The following is a 22,503-nucleotide window of genomic DNA, read 5'->3' as shown; positions in this document are numbered from 1 at the left end:
CGTACTTCACTGCAGGCACGGCGCTGCTAGACTGGCAGGCGGTGGCTGACTAGTGAAGGATAGACGTTGGCAACTGGACCGACAGGTGTCGCTAGCGTAACATGTATCTCTTACTTAAAATAATTTATATTGTTACATTACAATCTGCTAACTAAAAAGTGGACGAAAATAAATCTAAACATGTTTACAAATATAATGCCAATTAATAATTAATGCAGATTCCAAAAAGTTACCCTTATAGCGTTAATTACGCATCAAACCAGTCTCAGGACTGAAGACCACAACATCAACAACGCAATGTACCTATGTAGACGCTGAATTTATATATGGTTCGGTTACTGGAAACTGATATACAATAGACTGCTTAAGACAGGATGTAAAAATTAACAAGAACCACAGACACACGTACAAAGCCATTAAAAATTTAAAAAATTATTAGTAACCATTGATCACCGAAACCGGTTATCAAGAATAAAGTTTATTATTAGTGATCATGAGGAAGAAGTTCTCTGATATGCTATCACGGATCGGCCCTTGCTTCTCAGAAAGAGTAAATTAGGTGTTAAGAAGATACATAGAAGTTCACAGGAAGTCTGACATAGGCAAAGGAAGCAAACTATAAACAATAGTAAATAACTGTGTGATACAGGGTGGACGGATACTAGAAAAATAAAAGCTAACGTAATCAACGACAAAATTTAAAGGTTTTTATTTACGAAGGGTTTCGGACGCCTTGTTCTATCATCAGATGAGATTTCTGTTTTAAGCTCAGGTACATTGCTTCTGAGAAACCAAAGACTTCAAAATATCTGCAGTCCTGCATCTCTTCGATCTGTACATTCCTCCAGAGCACGGCATTTGACACCAACACACTCACTCAGTTGGTGCTCCCAACGCTGGTTTGTATTTTTCCCTACATCTGCGTAGTTACCGGGTGATTTCTGAACCAAGAACGCTACCTCCAATGACTGCGCGTTGTGTTCTACGCCGTGGAGAATTGGGTCAAGGGGTGAGAGCATGATATCACTTCACAGTCAGGTCAAACATCTTCATTGAATGAAATGGTGAATGTTTGCTTTGCGTTCGTTACTCACAAGTTCTGCAGGTCGACAACCCATGATGCATACTGCTGACTGACCTTCTTTGGGCATTGACTGTCGAGCGACTGAGTGGTGACAACGAGAGTTTATCTATCATAGCACTGCTTCAACATATCACAAACATCGTAGAAATCTGTGCTGGCAGAGAGAGGCCATTATTTCTTCACAACTTCGTATAGATAATTACTAAAAGACAGAAAGAAAGCACTCTAATCACCGGATCAACAACTTCACTAACTTCATAGTAAACTACAAAACTGCCTAAATACGATTCCTCTATATCGTCTTACCCTCTTATAAACTGACGAACGATGTCGTCGTGCTGAACATTTTTCTCATGCAGTAATTGCTATTGTTGCTGGCGCTTTTGTTCTTGTTGCAGTGTGATCTGCTGCTGCCATAATTTGAAAATGTTTGTTTATATTTTTTAAATGTGTAGATACTCATTGCTAACTTTTGTATCTCTCCAGATACTGAAACACTGCTCGTAGCGTTCGACGCACTGTGTTCAGATCCCACACATCTGAAGAGAGTGGGAGAACATCAAAATCCAAATCTTGTACTTCAGTGAAGGGTGTGGAAAGCCAATGTTGCCGTGAGCTAGCGGAATCAGTCTAAGCAGATCGGATGCCAAGTCCAAAATAACATAAAATCGTGTACTCCAAAGTACCCAACCCGGCCATCACTTAAAAAGAAAAAAAAACTAACTTTTGCGTTAGTGGTGAGTGTTAATTACTCTTTCTCCGCTGGTCAGCGGCATTAAGGAGCAAACGATGTATGAAGTGAAATGATAGAGACACAAACCGCAGCGATCCGACTTGACCATAATGAAGAACGCGGTTTAAGAACCAATGGCTCCCCTCATTTAACACGTGTCTCGCGATCGCAGCGGAAGCTGCAGTCCAGGCGTAAAATGTGATCCTCCCAAGTCATGCAACCATACTTGTGGAATGTGCGTTCATTTCTTCGTCATTGTTGCTATCCAGTATCCAGTAGGGTTACAATCGTTAAGAGTCTCAAATAAAGCAGAAATTAAGTTCTTTTGTGTGTGTAAAGGGGTTACTTGCGAAGCCCACACTACTCCCAAACGTATCACAGCAGTCAGTAAGCATTGAGTGTTCCACAGACACAGTCAACCTAAAATCTGATTGAGTTTCCATTTAAGAGTAGATAAACTCTTATTGAATGTTAATGGAGTCGGATGGACACAAAATTTAATAATATCACCCATATCACCTTTGTACTGTAAGTATTTAGAGCACAATACGATTACCATATGACAACAAGTGCAGCAAGTGGACCTCTATGAATCCATCTTTTGATATGCAAATCGTTGCACTGGCGGTGTTTGCAGTTAAAAATTTTTATATGTGAGGTCCACCAGTTATTCAAAACACAGTTTTTCTGAATAGTAAAATATTTTTTCACTATACCAGAACACAGTGTGATTGCCGTTTGTTATAACAAACCACAATCACACTGTGTTCTGGTGTAATGAAAAAGTACTTTACTACGTTATTTGTGGAAAATACTTGTTATAGTTACGTATGCATCACAGGATCTCAGCATGATGTGGAGAATGGAAGCGCTTGCCACACGAAAACGTAAGTAAATACGAAAATAGGCACGAAAACATCGCAAAAAACTAAATTACATTCTAGAAGATAGGTTAATTCCCAGCAAAAAACTTTCTCATCAACATCGGTTGGTTTGCAGACGACAAGCTACCTATAATAAGTAACACAAAAGTGATCCAGGAAGTTCATGCACAGTATATGTAAAAGTATTTTACAAAAAGAAGTGATCTGTTGTTTGAAGCAAAAATGCACATAATTTTATGATCATTTAACAAAATGTTCACATTGCAGAATAAATAAGAAAACCAAAACCCACTGATGATGACACAGTGGTGCCGAAACACGTTTGGGTACTGAGAAAAACGGTGTTTTGCATAACTGGCGGACGTCACATCCAAAAATCTCTATGAATCCACTCAGTCGCAGTATATAATCGTGCAATTTAATATAAAAAGTTGATAACATTCACATAATGATAAAAATGTTGTTGTTGTTGTTGTCTTCAGTCCTGCGACTGGTTTGATGCAGCTCTCCATGCTACTCTGTCCTGTGCAAGCTTCTTCACCTCCCAGTACCTACTGCAACCTACATTCTTCTGAATCCGCTTAGTGTATTCATCTCTTGGTCTCCCTCTACGATTTTTACCCTCCACGCTGCCCTACAATGCTAAATTTGTGATCCCTTGATGTCTCAGGACATGTCCTACCAACCGGTCCCTTCTTTTTGTCAAGTTGTGCCACAAACACCTCTTCTCCCCAATCCTATTCAATACCTCCTCATTAGTTACGTGATCTATCCACCTTATCTTCAGCATTCTTCTGTAGCACCACATTTCGAAAGCTTCTATTCTCTTCTTGTCCAAACTACTTATCGTCCATGTTTCACTTCCATACATGGCTACACACCATACAAATACTTTCAGAAACGACTTCCTGATACATAAATCTATATTCGATGTTAACAAATTTCTCTTCTTCAGAAACGCTTTCCTTGCCATTGCCAGTCTACATTTTATATCCTCTCTACTTCGACCATCATCAGTTATTTTACTTCCTAAATAGCAAAACTCCTTTACTACTTTAAGTGTCTCATTCCCTCAGCATCACCCGATTTAATTTGACAACATTCCATTATCCTCGTTTTGCTTTTGTTGATGTTCATCTTATATCCTCCTTTCAAGACACTGTCCATTCCGTTCCACTGCTCTTCCAAGTCCTTTGCTGTCTCTGACAGAATTACAATGTCATCGGCGAACCTCAAAGTTTTTACTTCTTCTCCATGAATTTTAATACCTACTCCGAATTTTTCTTTTGTTTCCATTACTGCTTGCTCAATATACAGATTGAATAACATCGGGGAGGGGCTACAACCCTGTCTCACTCCTTTCCCAACCACTGCTTCCCTTTCATGCCCCTCGACTCTTATAACTGCCATCTGGTTTATGTACAAATTGTAAATAGTCTTTCGCTCCCTTTATTTTATCCCTGCCACCTTCAGAATTTGAAAGAGAGTATTCCAGTCAACATTGTCAAAAGCTTTCTCTAAGTCTACAAATGCTAGAAACGTAGGCCTTTTCTCAATCTTTCTTCTAAGATAAGTCGTAAGGTCAGTATTGCCTCACGTGTTCCAACATTTCTACGGAATCCAAACTGATCCTCCACGAGATCCGCATCTACCAGTTTTTCCATTCCTCTGTAAAGAATTCGCATTAGTATTTTGCAGCTGTGACTTATTAAACTGATAGTTCAGTAATTTTCACATCTGTCAACACCTGCTTTCTTTGGGATTGGAATTATTATATTGTTCTTGAAGTCTGAGGGTATTTCGCCTGTCTCATACATCTTTCTCACCAGCTGGTAGAGTTTTGTCATGACTGGCTCTCCCAAGGCCGTCGGTAGTTCTAATAGAATGTTGTCTACTCCGGGGGCCTTGTTTCGACTCAGGTCTTTCAGTGCTCTGTCAAACTCTTCACGCAGTATCTTATCTCCCGTTTCATCTTCATCTACATCCTCTGCCATTTCCATAATATTGTCCTCAAGTACATCGCACTTGTATAAACCCTCGATATACTCCTTCCACCTTTATGCCTTCCCTTCTTTGCTTAGAACTGGGTTGCCATCTGAGCTCTTGATATTCATACAAGTGGTTCTCTTCTCTCCAAAGGTCTCTTTAATTTTCCTGTAGGCCGTATCTATCTTACCCCTAGTGAGAAAAGCTTCTACATCCTTACAATTGTCCTCTAGCCAACCCTGCTTAGCCATTTTGCACTTCCTGTCGATCTCATTTTTGAGACGTCTGTATTCCTTTTTGCCTGCTTCATTTACTGCATTTTTATATTTTCTCCTTTCATCAATTAAATTCAATATTTCTTCTGTTACCCAAGGATTTCTGGTAGCCCTCGTCTTTTTACCTACTTTATCCTCTGCTGCCTTCCCTACTTCATCCCTCAGAGCTACCCATTCTTCTTCTACTGTGTTTCTTTCCCCCATTCCCGTCAATTTTTCCCTTATGCTCTCCCTGAAACTCTGTACAACCTCTGGTTCTTTCAGCTTATCCAGATCCCATGTCCTTAAATTCCCACCTTTTTGCAGTTTCTTCAGTTTTAATCTACAGGTCATAACCAATAGATTGTGGTCAGAGTCCACATTTGCCCCTGGAAATGTCTTAAAATGTAAAACCTGGTTCCTAAATCTCTGTCTTACCATTATATAATCTATCTGAAACCTGTCAGTATCTCCAGGCGTCTTCCATGTATACAGCCATCTTTTATGATTCTTGAAGCAAGTGTTACCTATGATTAAGTTGTGCTCTGTGCAAAATTCTACCAGGCGGCTTCCTCTTTAATTTCTTTGCCCCAGTCCATATTCACCTACTATATTTCCTTCTCTCCCTTTTCCTACTACCGAATACCAGTCACCCATGACTATTAAATTTTCGTGTCCCTTCACTATCTGAATAATTTCTTTGATTTGATCATACATTTCTTCAATTTCTTCGTCATCTGCAGAACTAGTTGGCATATAAACTTGTGCTACTGTAGTAGGTGTGGGCTTCGTATCTATCTTGGCCACAATAATGCGTTCACTAAGCTGTTTGTAGTAGCTTACCCGCATTCCTATTTTCCTGTTCATTATTAAACCTACTCCTGCATTACCCCTATTTGATTTTGTGTTTATAATCCTATTGTCACCTGACCAGAAGTCTTGTTCCTCCTGCCACCGAACTTCATTAATTCATACTATATCTAACTTTAACCTATCCATTTCCCTTTTTAAATTTTCTAACCTACCTGCCCGCTTAAGGGATCTGACATTCCACGCTCCGATCCGTAGAACGGCAGTTTCATTTCTTCTGATAACGACGTCCTCCTCAGTAGTCCCCGCCCGGAGATCCGCATGGGGGACTATTTTACCTCCGGAATACTTTACCCAAGAGGACGCCATCATCATTTAATCATACAGTAAAGCTGCATGTCCTCGGGAAAAATTACGGCTGTAGTTTCTCCTTGCTTTCAGCCGTTTGCATTACCAGCACAGCAAGGCCGTTTTGTTTCATGTTGCAAGGCCAGATCAGTTAATCATCCAGACTGTTGCCCGTGAAACTACTGAAAAGGCTGCTGTCCCTTTTCAGGAAACACATGTTTGTCTGGCCTCTCAACAGATACCCCTCCCTTGTGGTTGGACCTATGGTACGGCCATCTGTATCACTGAGGCACGCAAGCCTCCCCACCAACGGCAAGGTCCACGGTTCATGTGGGGGGGGGGGGGGATGATAAAAATTGCTGTGTCAATAACTTTAGACTGCTGTGTCTGGTGACAATTTCCTAAATATAAAGATGGCGTTCGTTCCGCTTGAATGTTCAGGATTTTCAGAAATAACAGATGATGACAAAATAGTCCAAACTGGATGCAGCAAATTAAAGTTTTGGAGCAGTTCCTTGATAATATACATAAAAATTAAATATAGGTTGTTGTCCCCGTGTTTGGAGTCTATAACCATTAGGCATATAAACAGGCATTGAACGTATTCAGAGACACGCTACTAATACATTTCTGACCGATCAGCATGATACTGTAGCATAAATTCTTGGAAGAGAGACGTAGTTCTCACAAAATCCTGCCGGATAAATATTGGTAACACATTTTCTAAGGGAACTTACAAAGACATACTTTTCCATCGCTCAGCCCGCATTTGGCTTAGGAAAGAAAATCGGTAATAATGGTAGGATGTACTCTCCGTCATGTACCACACAATGCCTTCATTAATAGTTTACATTTCTCCAAAAACTCATGGCAGCTTTAATTAAAGAGCTTCTGGTATCAACTTCTGTTTCCGAAAGAAAATTATAGTACTTTCTTCTGCTGGTTTAACAGATACAAAATATACCACTTCAACGGTGTTTCACACTCAGAAACCTGTTTAGTAGCTTCAGAAAAACTGTAGTATTCAGAAATTAGGATTTCTCAGTAATTTAATTGCTTTGAGAAGAAATTGTATACCTTTGAAAAGAAACTGCACTTTCTTTATTGAGGGCTTCTCTACAATCCACCTGGAAATCCTTCTGATAAGAAGATTATGATGTCTCATGTATAAGACAGTCTAGCACGAAGATAAAAATCTTCAAACACTTTGGAGGTGAGCATTCTTGCACGTGTATCTTTTACCTGATACATCACGATTTGCGCCTAACAATGTATCTGTTATGGTCAGGGAGGTCATAAAAGAAATCAAGAATTTTACTGGCAAGTAGTGCGTAAGGTTCATGCAACTTCTAAACGTGGATATAAGAACTTATAAGATGCAGATTTATGAAAGAGTCAGTTGAACGGCATTGCGTCCGCTGTTAGTATTTAGTGCACGTACTTGCACCTAGTTACAGTCTCCTGGGTATGTTTCACGCCATAAAAGGAATGTATCTGATGTGGTTATTTTAGACGTCGTAGAGCCTGAATGTATGAATCACACATTACTTCTATTTTATTTTCCCAGGTATGATTCACGTAATGGAAGTAGCGTATTTGTTTCCTGTTGCAAATGGACCGGATAAAGATCCAGCTTCCAACGATGGGAAAGTGAGCCAACAGCTGACAACATTGTGGACAAACTTTGGCAAATACGGGTAAGTAATTTGGGTTCGTCATCGAAAACGTATATATATATTACTAACTGGAAGCGCAGAAAAAATAGTACAAATTAGTTCCAAAACTACAGGATAAAATGAAACAAATAACCGGGTCTGATGGTAACGTAAGGGACTTTTCATAAATAAGCAGCTCTGCTTTGGAAAATTATAATTCTGCACAATTCAGAGAGTTTTTATTTCTTTCACTACGCGTTTCGAACGTTACACATCATCAGTTGGATAGGATCATTTATACAGCTGTTCTCCGTAGAAAGATTGGACGATTTCTTGCACTCGAGGCGCCCAACAGACCAATTTGCTCCCTATTTTGTACATAATTAACATGATTAGCCACAGCACCTACGATGCGACGTAGGAAGCTGCTTAAAGTCGTAAAAGTCATTTAGAGTGCGAGAAGAACAGTATGAGAGCTGCATTCTTAAGGGAATAATCCCAATTTCTAATGCCGTAGAGATACATGTGAAGAGAGCGTTACATACTGTTCATGTAACCAACTTCAGAAATAGTCACGTGATGCTGCTGTTTGCTTTTTGCGATGAGACAGAAATTGTAGTTTACCCGTACACTTTAAGACGAGATAACGACGCATCAAGAACTCGTTACCAGAACAGGATGAAAATCGCGTAGGTGTCATTACATGAAAAGACAACACATGATCAGAATTTTGGAAAACTCAATGATTTGCTCAAGAGAAAGAGTCTACAAAGTGAGCCAGTAAGTAACGTGTTGGTCCACATGTGGCCCAATATGCAAGCAGTTATTCGACTTGGCACTGATTGACAGAGATATTGGATGTCCTCCTGAGGGATGTGCAATATTCTGTCCAATTGTGATGTTAGATCCTTTAAATCCCGAGATGGTTGGAGGACTCTGCCCATACTGCTCCAGACGTTCTCAGTTGGGGAGAGATTGTCCAGTGTAACGGCTTAATAATGGTATTTTCTTTGCGTGTAGAGGGCTGAGGATTATCAGCTGTTTGCACAAAACTGTTATTATTAATGAACTGTTGACATAATTAATCAATTTTCTTTAAAAAGTGTCAACCATAGCTTTCTCGAAATAATGATTGCAAATAGTGCACCGCCTGTGAAAACAAAGAAGTCTCAAGATGAGGCCCAGGAAGCGAAATGAAACATAAAGGAGTGAGATGATGAATAGTGTAATTTCAGTGATTCCATAATCGAGTCACTTTTACAAAGAAATTGGCTGTAGGAACTCATTTATCAGTATCAAATCTGCAACCTCACTGGTCTGGATGCATACACAGATACGGATGGAAGCAAGGTCATAAAGCCGTTGCATCGTCGACTAACTCAGCTGATCCACAACTGTTATAGCTGTTCGTTGATATCCTGGGTACTTCGACGGAGATTTAGTTGACGTCCGAGATCTGGGGATCTCACTGTTCACAGGAGTAACCCATCATGCAGACAGTCGATAGAGGCGCACGCAATGTCCAGCTGATCATTGACCTGCTCAAAAATGACACCGTAATACCGTCACATGAGAGATATCATACGAGGCCGGAGGATATCCGTAACGTAGACGTACCGTTGCACCGTCAGTGTTCAATCAGTTACTATCAGCCGTGATCCAGACATACCCGATAGCTCCTCAGACCACGATTCCAGGAGAAACACTGCTACGTATCTACAAAACAATGGAAGAATCTGACCTGTCCCCATGTCGTAGCTTTGTCTATAGTCGACGATAATTATTCGTGATTCATCGGTGAACATAATGTGAGGCTATTCGTCAGCAGCCCGTGCTTCCCTTTCACGGCACAGGTCCACAAGCAGCTCTTTTGTATTGTAGTGTTAGCGCAGTATGTGCGTGAGACGGTAGCCCCCTAATCAACCTAATGCTAGTTTTCCACAAAAGGTGCAGGATGACACGTTGTGTTACGTGGAGTCCATGACTTGTTCTCGGTTGGCAGGCACAGATGTGGAGATGGACTTTGTGCTCAATATGGCTATCCTCCCTCGTGGTAGTCAGAAGTGGGTTGGCCCATAGTACGACAAGTACTCTTGCCCTCACGTTCCTATGCACTCCAGTATCGGGCCACTGCCGCATCTGACTGCCGCACAGTGGGGAGGTTGCACGATCTCACCAGCTGGAGACCCACAATGAGAATGCCTTCAAACTCTGACAGATGCTGATAACCGTCATAAACGAGTTCATGTCGTTTCTTCGCTGCGATCACTCAACATCTGATGCTGTTCACGCCATTTATATACCCTACCAGGCCTGGTAACGACACTAAAAACAAGTAACACTAAAGCACTCTGATGAACATTCTATCTGTTGTGACGTTCTTTATAAAAATCCAAGATTCAAGGGTCAGTACTGTGAAATTCAGCAAAATCCACATTGCGTTGCTGCACACTTAAAATTAAATATACAGAATTTCATTATCTTTCCAATTTTTTCCAGTTGGTTTCCCTTTGAGTTACAGTATCAATTCATTACTCGTCTCTCATTGCTATGGACAATGGTCAATATCTATTAACGATCAGCATCACTTTCAATTCTTGACAATCTTATATCCTTACAAATTAACACTTTTGTAGAAAGAACTACGACCTAACATTAACTGGGTTTGTGTGAGCACAAACAATATCATTTATCACTTCATTTTATAAAAATAGTGTTATGCTGCATTCATAGGTCAACAACTAAACTCTCACAGCTAGCCACTAGCTTTAAGTATTACATCCTACCTATAACAGGGTGCAACGGCAATTGGTACTGCGCTCTTAGTTACAATCTATTCTGCCACTCAGGCAACATCTTTCGTTCAGTGGTGTCAAAGACACAATCTCTTCTACATATGATACCTGTTGCAGGTCATTTTTCATGAATTATATTACACAATCGGGCTCCACGCACAAGTGCACCCCTCACGCGATCACAAAGAATTGCGACCGTGCTCATTTACGCGCTCGCAGATGATGTATACGTCTACGTAGTTACTCTAACATCCGACTAAGTCATTCGAGTTATACAGTTTTTTCTTTATATCAAACCACTATTATTTTACGTATCCAGAACGTTCAGAAACTGATTTCCCGAAACATATATTCAATACAAATCCACTTCACATTAAATGGTAATGCTAAGACAGTCTCCTAAAAATAACTTCTTGGAAATCGCAGCTCCATGTATGTTAGGTATTAGATTCGTTTCGATTACTCCTCTTGCGTGTTCGTTTGATCTAATTCGTGACAACTCGCCATGACGTGAATCATGTCAAATGGCTACACTTCCTCTCTGGAAATATGTCCTCATCGTAGCCATTATACAACAAGAGTTTTTAATAAAATATGTACGTCAAAATTTGATAAATGTAACCGAAACACATACATAATACCGCTTTAGAGGAGGATGTATAGACTGGATGCAGCTGTCAAGTAGAAATGATTTGAACTTGTTTTTCAAACCATTATCTGCCAGTACGTTTAATTCACGAGTGAGTCGATCGAGTACTTTTATGGCTGTATGTGTGTGTGTGTGTGTGTGTGTGTGTGTGTGTGTGTGTGTGTGTGTGTGTGTGTGTGTGTGTTTGTGTTTGTTTGTTTGTCTGTGACTGCATGTTTATTACACTTTGTGAGAGACCAGGGTGGGGGGGGGGGAGACGAAGCAATGAAACAGAATTATTAACAATAATTGATTCTACGTGAAGACTATACAATAACTCGAAAATCCTCATGAGTATTCGTATCATATCCATAACAGTAGCGATGTTGTCTAGCCTTCATTGATAGCACACAGAATAATTACACGTCAATGCAAATTAACAAAATGATTATTTTACCTTTAATCTACGAGAATGCCATTTTACAAACCAATGGAGACAAATTAAACAGAACATCACTATCACATTGCCTGTAGTAAGGTGCTGGGGACTGTGCTTTCCTCATACCATACACTTAGCCTGTATCCGTGAGCAATATTTGGAACGCATTGTGTTCCAAAGCCCATGAATAATTCTAAGTACAGAGAAAACTTCATCTGTGTTTGGAGACTGAACTAAAAAGTAGATGTACGCATATGACGAAAAGGATTCATTGTGTACCTTGTTTATTTTCGCAGAGAGCCAACGCCGGAGGGAAGTACGATGACGTGGGACAGGTTCACAGCGGACACGGACAGCTACATGGACATGAAACTCGAATTCGTGTCGCGTCAGCACTTCCTCGAGGAGCGAATGGCGTTTTGGAGAGATCTACTGCATTTTTAGCACGTTGCATGCAGTCACCTGTTGCTCTTCTACTGTGGAACAGCAAACTTTCTAAAACATTGTATACAGTCACAATTAAAATTTACTTCCTTGTTTTTGTATTAAAATAATTCTTTGTTACTAAATTTATTTTTACGTTATAACTTATTTGATCAATGTTCTTCTTTTGGTACCCACAAGACGCTAGTATTTCAGCGAAAATGAACATGAAACTGACGTTCTTTCGTCAATCTTCTAAAACCATAACATCCATACATTTAAAGCGAGATATGTCCCCTTAATGTGATTTCATATTGTTTTCCAACGACTTTTGTGTAAAGTATTTTTAACTATGGTTGTGGTGGGTAAACTGTGTGGAGGAACGTGAAAAAATTAGAAAGTAATTGAGATGTAGATGTGGAGAAGAGTCACAGAATCATACTGGGCCAACAATTAGTTTCACCGCCTTCAAAAATATTGTGAAACATAAATCGCTTTCTTCTTTCGCCTGGTCTGTTTTTCTATTGAGCAAGTTAAAAATAAAAAGGAAATAGCAGAATGAATTCGTTTTACCTGATGTAATGAAAAAAAGTTGGTTTTATTTTACATGGATTTAGAAACTTCCATCTCTACTGCACAGCTGTTCTTGGGAGGATTTTATTGTTGGGACGCACAGACCTGCTTTCTCACCCCACGACATCGTATGGCGCCCTTCCGATGGTGGTTTAAATATTATGTACCATGTCACGTAAACAAAGAGAGCTTCATCACAAATTTAAGTGGACTGAAAGCCTTGGTGAAGAGAAATGCTGAACGAAGTTAAACCGGGCTGTTTGAGAACAATTGAAAGTTATCCAGACATATAAAAATATAGTGAAAGTTTTCTAAATAGATAAAAATATCGCCTGAAATATACTGTTTCTGATTGTAAGCCAGCGTTGTGATAATAAATGAACTGTCGTAATGAAACTTGTATATTCCTAATGTGACAGGCAAGCTGCACTGTAAAACTAATTAATTGTCATAATGAAACGAGAAGTCTTTCACACTTTAAAAGTTAGCAATCTGACTGCAACAATTTTGAACGGTATAAACTGCCTGTACAATTAAGTTGGACATGAAACCTAGAGTAATTGGCTATTGCAAAATCTGATCACAAAAACTGTGTTTCAATAACAGAAGTTGGCCGTAATTGAATAAATAAAAAAATCGTAATCTTTCCTCCTTACCTCTATTATGCGCAAATCTGGATAATGCGTTGTAGTACTGCTATGTCTTGCGCGCCGGTTTTCTAAAGCTGGAAATTACTGTATCTACACAGAGACACTCCAGAGGTGCAATGAGTCCTCTGTTAGTTGCAAATCGAACAGTTTATCGAAGATACTTGGTAGGATGATCCATTAAAAAGAATGGTAAGAGAACTGTTGGTAGGAAAGGAAATATACGAAAATATGGTAACACTATGTTCTTTCGTGTATTGTGAAAAAGTGCTCAAGGCAGATTTTAAATTTAATGAATTTCTCAACATCCAAACAGTACACTTTCATTTCTCTCAAATCTAACAATTCCTATTGCACAACATAACGCAACCAAAAATTTAAACGAAAATAGGTTTACAAGTAAAACGAAACCCAATCAAAATGAGGAATGGAAGTATTGAATACAATAAGATGTAGGAAAAAAATAGGATGATAAACCGAAAGAAATTAAATCGAAAACAATACCTAAATTTAATTATAATCGCACAAACAAAGATATCACGTAGAAAAAGAATGAGAGGAAGAAAAATTAGAGCAAATGAAGAAGTTAATACGAAGGTTCAAATGATGTGATCAAGGAATAGGAAAAGGCATTAATTTTAAACCAATTAACTGAATTAAGATAATGATAAAGTAGTTTCGATAAAAATTTAAAAATAAAATAAAAACATTTGAAGTAGCTAATGTGATTCCAATCCACGACCTTGTGTACGTCGATTCCTTACTGTAGCCATTTCAGAACGCAACCACTCAATGTAACACTTCTTTTTTGTGGTATTGAGAGTCAAACAAAATGTCCGGAATTTTTTCTTCAATTACTCGCAATCCTCGGTGAATGGCTGCTATATGTGATAGTTGGCATGTTAACCTACCTCGCTATACAGATGGTTTCCAAAAGCCGATCTCAGCGCTGGGGAGCTCTCCTTGTCAGTGTTGATGACGGCATATCTGTTGAACTAAGTGTCGTACAATTATATATTGGTGTAGGTACATTCAACGACATACGTGGATACCGTACGCGAAATACGTTGCAACTAGAGTTTGTAGCAAAGAAATAATAGATTCAAACATCATGCATAATTCAGTAGTTTTCACTCATCTCACTATTTATGATATCGTAACTCCCGACAGTGATAGGTAGGTAGTTATTACCTCCACAGCGATTATTTGCTGACAGTAAGAGACGTGTATACCAAGTTTGGTTGAAATCGGTATATTAGTTTATGAGGAATATACATACACAAAAACGTGCAAACATCCATTTTTATAATATGTATGAATACGTGACGTGGTAGTACCTTTTACAGCTCCACGAGGCTTATATCAGACGATAGACTTCACAGAGAGTCGATGTCGTCGGAAAAATGTTATGTAATGCAGAAAGATTTTACGATTTACGTAAACAATCTGGTTGATGGTATTGACAGCGGTCTGAGACTGTTTGCCGATGATGCTGTAGTCTACAGGAAAGTAGTATCACACGAAAGTTGTGAACAAATCAATGAGGATTTGCAGAAAATAAATGCGTGGCGTAATGACTGGCAGTTATCTCTCAATATTAGTAAGTGTAAACTACTGCGTATAACAAGGCGAAAATCACCATTAATGTACGATTAGAAAATAAATGCCCAGTCTTCGGAAACGGTAACGTCCGTCAAGTACCTCTATGTGACTATTCGAAATGATGTCAAATGGAATGATCAGATTACACAAGTAGCGGGTAAGGTGAAGTCTAGACTGCGGTTTATTGGTAGAATCCTGAAGCGATGCAGTCCTTCAACAAAGGAAATAACTTACAAATTGTTAGTTCGTCCAGTCTTAGGGTATTGTTCGTCTGTATGGGACATTTACCAGTTGGGTCTGATTCAAGAGATTGAGAAGATCCAAAGAAGAGCGGCAAAATTCGTGACTGGTACATTTAGCCATCGCGAGAGCGTTACAAATCTCATAGGAAGTTTGAAGTGGGACACACTTGCAGATAGACGGCGCGCTAAACAGAAAGGGCTGCTCACTAAATTCCGAAATCCGATCATCACCGAGGATGTAAAGCATATATTATTACCATCAACTTTCAAATCGCGCAATGAACACCATTCAAAAATAAGGGAAATAAGAGCTCCTCCTGAGGCGTTCAGACAGTCGTTTTTCCTTCACGCGATCTGCTAGTGCAACAGAGGGGGAAGTATGATTTTGGCGCTAATTGTACCCTCCGCCACAACAGCTTGGTGGCTAGCGGAGTATATATGTATATATGTAGAGGTAGAAATATTTGCATATATGTATAGTGTACTGATACAAACTCAAATTGAAAGTAGTAATTGTCAGCGTGGAAAGGATGCAGTCAACCGGCTCCAGAAATCAGCGGAGTTTGGTAGGAGTCGAAAGAGGAATTCTGGATTTTTGATTCCACCTTCGAGGATGAATTTATGGATGCCAAGCGGAAGATATGACTCACACATAAGGCAATCATTGCTATTTGTGTCTTTAATGGTAGCAATACGAACGCACTTTGCATAACGTGATGCCCCGGGGGGGGGGGGAGTACTTTATGCCCTCCACAAGAAGTTTTTTAAAACGAATTTGATTAATTGTTAACTTTAACAATATACTTTTCAAATAGATATTGATCTAAAACTAGCGACCAGAACCTGCAAAGATCCTTTAGCACACTCTTAGCAATATCAAAGCATTTCCTTAATGTAAACTCGAGGGAAGCGGCAGTTTATGAAATTTTTAAAACAATTTCATTAACTGTCGTTGATTTTCAATCGTAACGTTCTTTCTAAGGATATGGATATATTTAAGAAGGGTCCTCAACCTGAAAACATGAATATGATATTTATTGCGAGAGTTAGTATACAACGGCCTGTAAGATTAAACTGTAAGTCACATATTCATTTAACAAAAGTGATGTCCAGTTTTAGAGACACTCGACTGCAACAGGAGGTTCACCCTCTCTGCTGCTGACGTTAACCCCTTGGACACCCAGGGTACAACAATTCTGTTTCCCTTCCTTAAGTTACACATTTTGTTCCGCTCAAATATGCACGCCTTTTTAAACCGGATACGTCTCGATATTGTAAGTTACCTTACCAAGGAAAAAGCTAGGACATTTTGACACCTGTGATTACGCTAGATCATATCATTTATAAAACTGGAATACATGAACCGTCAATTAAGCCAGTATGATGGGAAATAAAGTATTTTTATCTGCGTTAATTTATAAATGTTAATAAGTAATTATGGCACCCATCTAAATGAGGAAATATGAATATATCGCGACAGTTGAAACTTATCCTTTCAATCAGTATAAACAGAATAAAACCACAGTAAAAGTCACAGTTATAAATTTATATGTGCATGTTCATTAATTAATTACGAATTCTTATCTATTCTGATGTGGCGTCATATGCGTTTCTATTCAGAATTTCTTACATTTTCTCATAACATCATTAACAAGATTAACACCAATGTTTTAAGGTACAGGGTGTTTCAAAAACGACCGGTATATTTAAAACGGCAATACAAACTAAACGAGCAGCGATAGAAATACACCGTTTGTTGCAATATGCTTGGGACAACAGTACATTTTCAGGCAGACAAACTTTCGAAATTACAGTAGTTACAATTGTCAACAACAGATGGCGCTGCGGTCTGGGAAACTCTATAGTACGATATTTTCCACATATCCACCATGCGTAGCAATAATATGGCGTAATCTCTGAATGAAATTACCCGAAACCTTTGACAACGTGTCTGTCGGAATGGCTTCACATGCAGATAAGATGTACTGCTTCAGCTGTTCAATTAGTTTCTGGATTCTGGCGGTACACCTGGTCTTTCAAGTGTCCCCACAGAAAGAAGTCACAGGGGTTCATGTCTGGCGAATAGGGAGGCCAATCCACGCCGCCTCCTGTATGTTTCGGATAGCCCAAAGCAATCACACGATCATCGAAATATTCATTCAGGAAATTAAAGACGTCGGCCGTGAGATGTGGCCGTGTACCATGTTGCATAAACCACGAGGTGTTCGCAGAGTCGTCTAAGGCAGTTTGTACCGCCACAAATTCACGAAGAATGTCCAGATAGCGTGATGCAGTAATCGTTTCGGATCTGAAAAATGGGCCAATGATTCCTTTGGAAGAAATGGCGGCCTAGACCAGTACTTTTTGAGGATGCAGGGATAATGGGACTGCAACATGGGGCTTTTCGGTTCCCCATATGCGCCAGTTCTGTTTATTGACGAAGCCGTCCAGGTAAAAATCAGCTTCATCAGTAAACCAAATGCTGCCCACATGCATATCGCCGTCATCAATCCTGTGCACTATATCGTTAGCGAATGTCTCTCGTGCAGCAATGGTAGCGGCGCTGAGGGGTTGCCGCGTTTGAATTTTGTATGGATAGAGGTGTAAACTCTGGCGCATGAGACGATACGTGGACGTTGGCGTCATTTGGACTGCAGCTGCAATACGGCGAACGGAAACCCGAGGCCGCTGTTGGAATCACCTGCTGCACTAGCTGCGCGTTGCCCTCTGTGGTTGCCGTACGCCGTCGCCCTACCTTTCCAGCACGTTCATCCGTCATGTTCCCAGTCCGTTGAAATTTTTCAAACAGATCCTTTATTGTATCGCTTTTCGGTCCTTTGGATATATTAAACCTCCGTTGAAAACTTCGTCTTGTTGCAACAACACTGTGTTCTAGGCGGTGGAATTCCAACACCAGAAAAATCCTCTGTTCTAAGGAATAAACCATGTTGTCCACAGCACACTTGCACGTTGTGAACAGCACACGCTTACAGCAGAAAGACGACGTACAGAATGGCGCACCCACAGACTGCGTTGTCTTCTACATCTTTCACATCACTTGCAGCGCCATCTGTTGTTGAAAACTGTAACTACTGTAATTTCGAAAGTTTGTCCGCCTGAAAATGTACTGTTGTCCCAAGCATATTGCAGCAAACGGTGTATTTCTATCGCTGCTCGTTTAGTTTTTATTGCCGTTTCAAATACACCGGCCATTTTTGAAACACCCTGTATGTATATAATCACTTTCCTTTATAGTCTTGATCTGGCATGTCTCATGTATGTAATCAATCCGCTTTGCAATATTTTATCTCAGACGGTTTACTATAAAATAATATCAGATTGATAATGTTACATGTCCCAGCTACATGCTGGAAATAGTTCTTATTTCTCTGTAGTGAATCTGTCTATTATTAGGTATCAGCTTTTAAAGAAATCTGGAGAAGGAGACACTGTCGCTGCAGCATTCATTTCCCAAGGAACTATCAGGATGATTTTAATTATATTTTTAGAACTGAAAGACGTAACAATTTTCATTATCGTTTCCATCAAAGAACGTCTCATAGACAAAGACCATTCACATCGGTTCCGTATTGACAGAATAGAGTCATCTGATTAAAGCACCTTATTAAAAAGTCTTTAATCTTCCTAAAGCGCGAACAAAGAAGTTTTTATTTCAGGTTGTTCATTATAGTATTAATCAAATACGCCATGGACTCCTACTAGAAAAAAATTAGAAAACATTCAATAGTACACTATTTACAAGCCAAAACGTTTCACAATAACTGTTTCCAAATATGATATGCATTATCTGATTTTCCTGTACTGTACTGTATTTCGAAAACGTACACTACAAACAACATGTCACATTACACCTTTAGAAGTAGTGAATTTCGAAGTATGAAACACACCTTTTCATCCAAATATTTCCACGAGAAACGGTAGAAATTTGTTGATGAATTTCTCACAATAGGTAACATTCTGCATTGACCAACGTAGCTCGTTTCCGGCCGAGGAGATGGAAAACTCTGCCGTCAGGTTTCCACTGTAATTGGTGACACGTGCGAGTGCGCGGGATCGATAACTTCTGTGTGTCTGTTCTTTGCTAGACTCGCGGGTACGTGTTTACCTTCCTTGTCCAGAGAGGGTAACCGGCGTATGCCGACTTAAGCGGAGCGGTGGTGCTCACCGAGCCAGCTGCGGGCTGGAGGGATTGCTCGTGGACTGGAAGTCGTACTTGATCATCTCACTGAGCATGAGGCTAATAGAGGCCTTTGTTTATGGTGCGTTTCCTACAGTCCAGACTTGGTTGTTTATTTTGAGAAGCGCCTCAAGAAGGAAATGAGCTCGAGTGGATTAACATCTGGACGCTACACGGACGGTTTATTATTTTATTTTATTTTATTTTTTTGAGTCATCAGTCTTCTGACTGGGTTGATGCGGCCCACCACGAATTCCTCTTCTATGCCAACCTCTTCACCACAGAGTAGCACTGGCAACCTACGTCCTCAATTATGTGCAGGATGTATTACAATCTCTGTCTTCCTCTACTGTTTTTTGCCTTCTACAGCTCCCTCTTAATACCATGGAAGTTATTTCCTCATGCCTTAACAAATGTTCTGTCATCCTGTTCCTTCGCCTTGTCCGTGTTTTCCACATATTCATTTCCTCTCCGATTCTGAGCGGAACCTTCTCATTCTTTGCCTTATGAGTCCACCCAATTTTCAAAATTCGTGTGTAGTACCATATCTGAAAAGCTTCAATTCTCTTCTGTTCCTGTTTTCCCACACTCCATGTTTCACTACAATACAACGCTGTGCTACAAACGCACATTCTCAGAAATTTCTTCGTCACATTAAGTCTTATATTTGATACTAGTAGAGTTCTCTTTGCCAGGAATGCGCTATTTGCCAGTGCTAGTCTGCTTTTGATGTCCATCTTGCTCTGTCCGTCACAGTTATTTTGTTGCCTAGGTAGTAGAATTTGTTATCTTCATCTACTCCGTTACCGTCAGTCCTGATGTGAAGTCTCTCGCTGCTCTCATTTTTCTGCTACTTCTCACTTCTTTCGTCTTTCTTCCCTTTCAGCAGATCATGTAATCCTTCTTCATTTTCACCCAGGACGACAATATCATCAGCGAATCTTACCATCGATATCCTTTTACCTTGAATTTTAATTCCACTCCTGCACCTTTCTTTTATTTCCATCATTGCTTCTTCTATGTACATATTGAACAGTAGGGACCAAATACTACATCCCTGTCTTACACACTGTTTAATCCGAGCACCTCGTTCTTGGTCGTCCACTCTTGTTATTCCCCCTTGGCTCTTGTACATATTGCGTATTACCCATCTCTCCCGTTAGATTACCCCTATTATTCTCAGAATTTAGAATATCTTGCGCGCCATTTAACATTGTCGAACGCTTTTTACAGATCGATAAGTAGTATTAATGTGTCTTGATTTTTCTTTAGTTTTGCTTTCACTACCAACAATGTCAGAATTGCCTCTCTGATGGCTATACCTTTCCTAAAGTCAAAATAATCATCATCTGTCACATCCTCAATTCTCTTTTCCATTCTTCCGTATACTATTTTTGTAAGCAACTTGGATGCATGAGCTGTTAAGTTGATTGCGCGATAATTCTCGCACTTGTTGGCTCCTGCAATCTTCGGAATTTTTTTGATGGAATTTTTCCGAAAGACAGATGGTATGTGGCCAGATTCATACGCTCTACACACCAACGGGAATAGTCGTTTTATTGCCACTTCCCCCAGTTATTTTTGTAATTCTGATAGAATGTTATCTATTCCTTCCAGTTTATTTGATTTTAAGTCTCCCAAAGTTCTCTTAAATTCTGATCGTAATACTGGATCCCCAATGTCTTCTATATGACTCATCTTTCATCTTATAACACATGAGAGAAATCTACTACCTCATAGAGACCTTCACTGTACTCTTTCCACCTGTTCGCTCTCTCCTCTGCACTTAAAACAGAAATCCCCGATGCCCTCTTACTGTTACCACTCTTGCTTTTAAGTTCATCAAAGGTTGTTTTGACTTTCCTATATTCTGAGTCAGTCCTTTTAACTATCATTTCCATTTTCGATTTCTTCGCGTTTGTCATGTAGCCACTTCGTTTTAGCTTCGCTACACGTCCTATTTATATCATTCCTGAGTGACTTGTATTTCTGTATTCTTGAAATTTCCTGAACTTTATCGCATTTTCTTCTTTCATCGATCAAGTGAAGTATTTCTTCTATTACCATGACTTCTTTGTAGTTATCTTCTTTGTACCTCTGTTTTTTCTCAGAGAACTTCAATCGTGTCTCGTCATTCCTGAATATTTATCTGCGTATTGATTTTGACTAATCTTTTAAACTTCAGCCTACTTTTCATGACTACTACATTGTGATCTGAGTCTATATCTGGTCGTGGGTACGCCTTACAAACAAGTATCTGTTTATGGAATCTCTGTCTGACCATGATGTAATCTAACTGGAATCTTCACGTATCACTCGGCCTTTTCCAAGGATAACACCTCCTCTTGTGATTCTTCACCAGAGTATTCGCTCATACTAGCTGAAACTTATTACAAAATTCAATTTCTCTTCTCTCACTCCTTGTCCTAAGTCAATATTGTGCTATAACCACTTCCTCTACAACTTCCCCTACCACTGCATTACAGTCCCCCTTGGTTAGCAGATGTTCATTTCCCTTTATGTACTGTATTACCCTTTCAATGTCGTCATATACTTTCTCTATCTCATCATCTTCCGCTTGCGACACCGGCATGTATACCTGAACTATCGTTGTCCTTGTTGGTTTGCTGTCGATTCTGATAAGAACAACCCATCACTGTACTCTTTACAATAGCACTCTCTCTGTCCTATCTTCCTATTCCTAAGGACTCCTACTCCCGTTCCACAATTTTCAATTGCTGTTCATATTACCCTATACTCACTTGTCCAGAAATTCTTGTCTTCTTTCCATTTCACGTCACTGACGCCTACTATATCTACACTGCGCCTTTGGATTTCCTTGTTCAGGTTTCCTGATACCCTACATCTACGTCTACAGCTATATAGATTGTCTGCAAGCCACCGTATGGTGCGTGGCGAAGCGAACCCTGTACCACTACGTGTCATTTCCTTTATTGTTCCACTCGCAAATAGAGCGAGAGAAAAGGTACAACCTATATGCCTTCGTATGAGCCCTGATTTCTCGTTTCTTATCTTTATGGTCCTTACATGTAATGTATGCTGGCGGGAGAAAATCGTCGGCAGATAACTTCAAATGCCAGTTCTCTAAATTTTGTCAATAGTGTTCCTCTAAAAGAACGTCACCTTCCCTCTAGGGATTCCCATTCGAGTTTCTGAAGCATCTCCGTAACACTTAAGCGCT

The 22,503-nt window shown here is 39.8% G+C and overlaps 1 protein-coding gene across 1 annotated transcript in view; it reads left to right on the top strand.

The window, feature by feature from the left end:
- LOC126281985 (juvenile hormone esterase-like) overlaps positions 1–12,207 on the top strand; it is a 55,791-nt gene extending 43,584 nt beyond the window's left edge. The window contains exons 9-10 of the mRNA XM_049981368.1: positions 7,667–7,796; positions 11,913–12,207. Of these exons, the coding sequence (XP_049837325.1) occupies positions 7,667–7,796; positions 11,913–12,060 (278 nt within the window). The 3' untranslated portion in view covers positions 12,061–12,207. The remainder of the gene's footprint in view (positions 1–7,666; positions 7,797–11,912) is intronic.
- The last annotated feature ends 10,296 nt before the right edge of the window (positions 12,208–22,503 follow it).

This window comes from Schistocerca gregaria, chromosome 7 (genome assembly GCF_023897955.1).
Source record: "Schistocerca gregaria isolate iqSchGreg1 chromosome 7, iqSchGreg1.2, whole genome shotgun sequence".
NCBI classification, from domain to species: Eukaryota; Metazoa; Arthropoda; class Insecta; order Orthoptera; family Acrididae; genus Schistocerca; species Schistocerca gregaria.
This window is presented reverse-complemented; position numbering and strand designations above follow the sequence as displayed.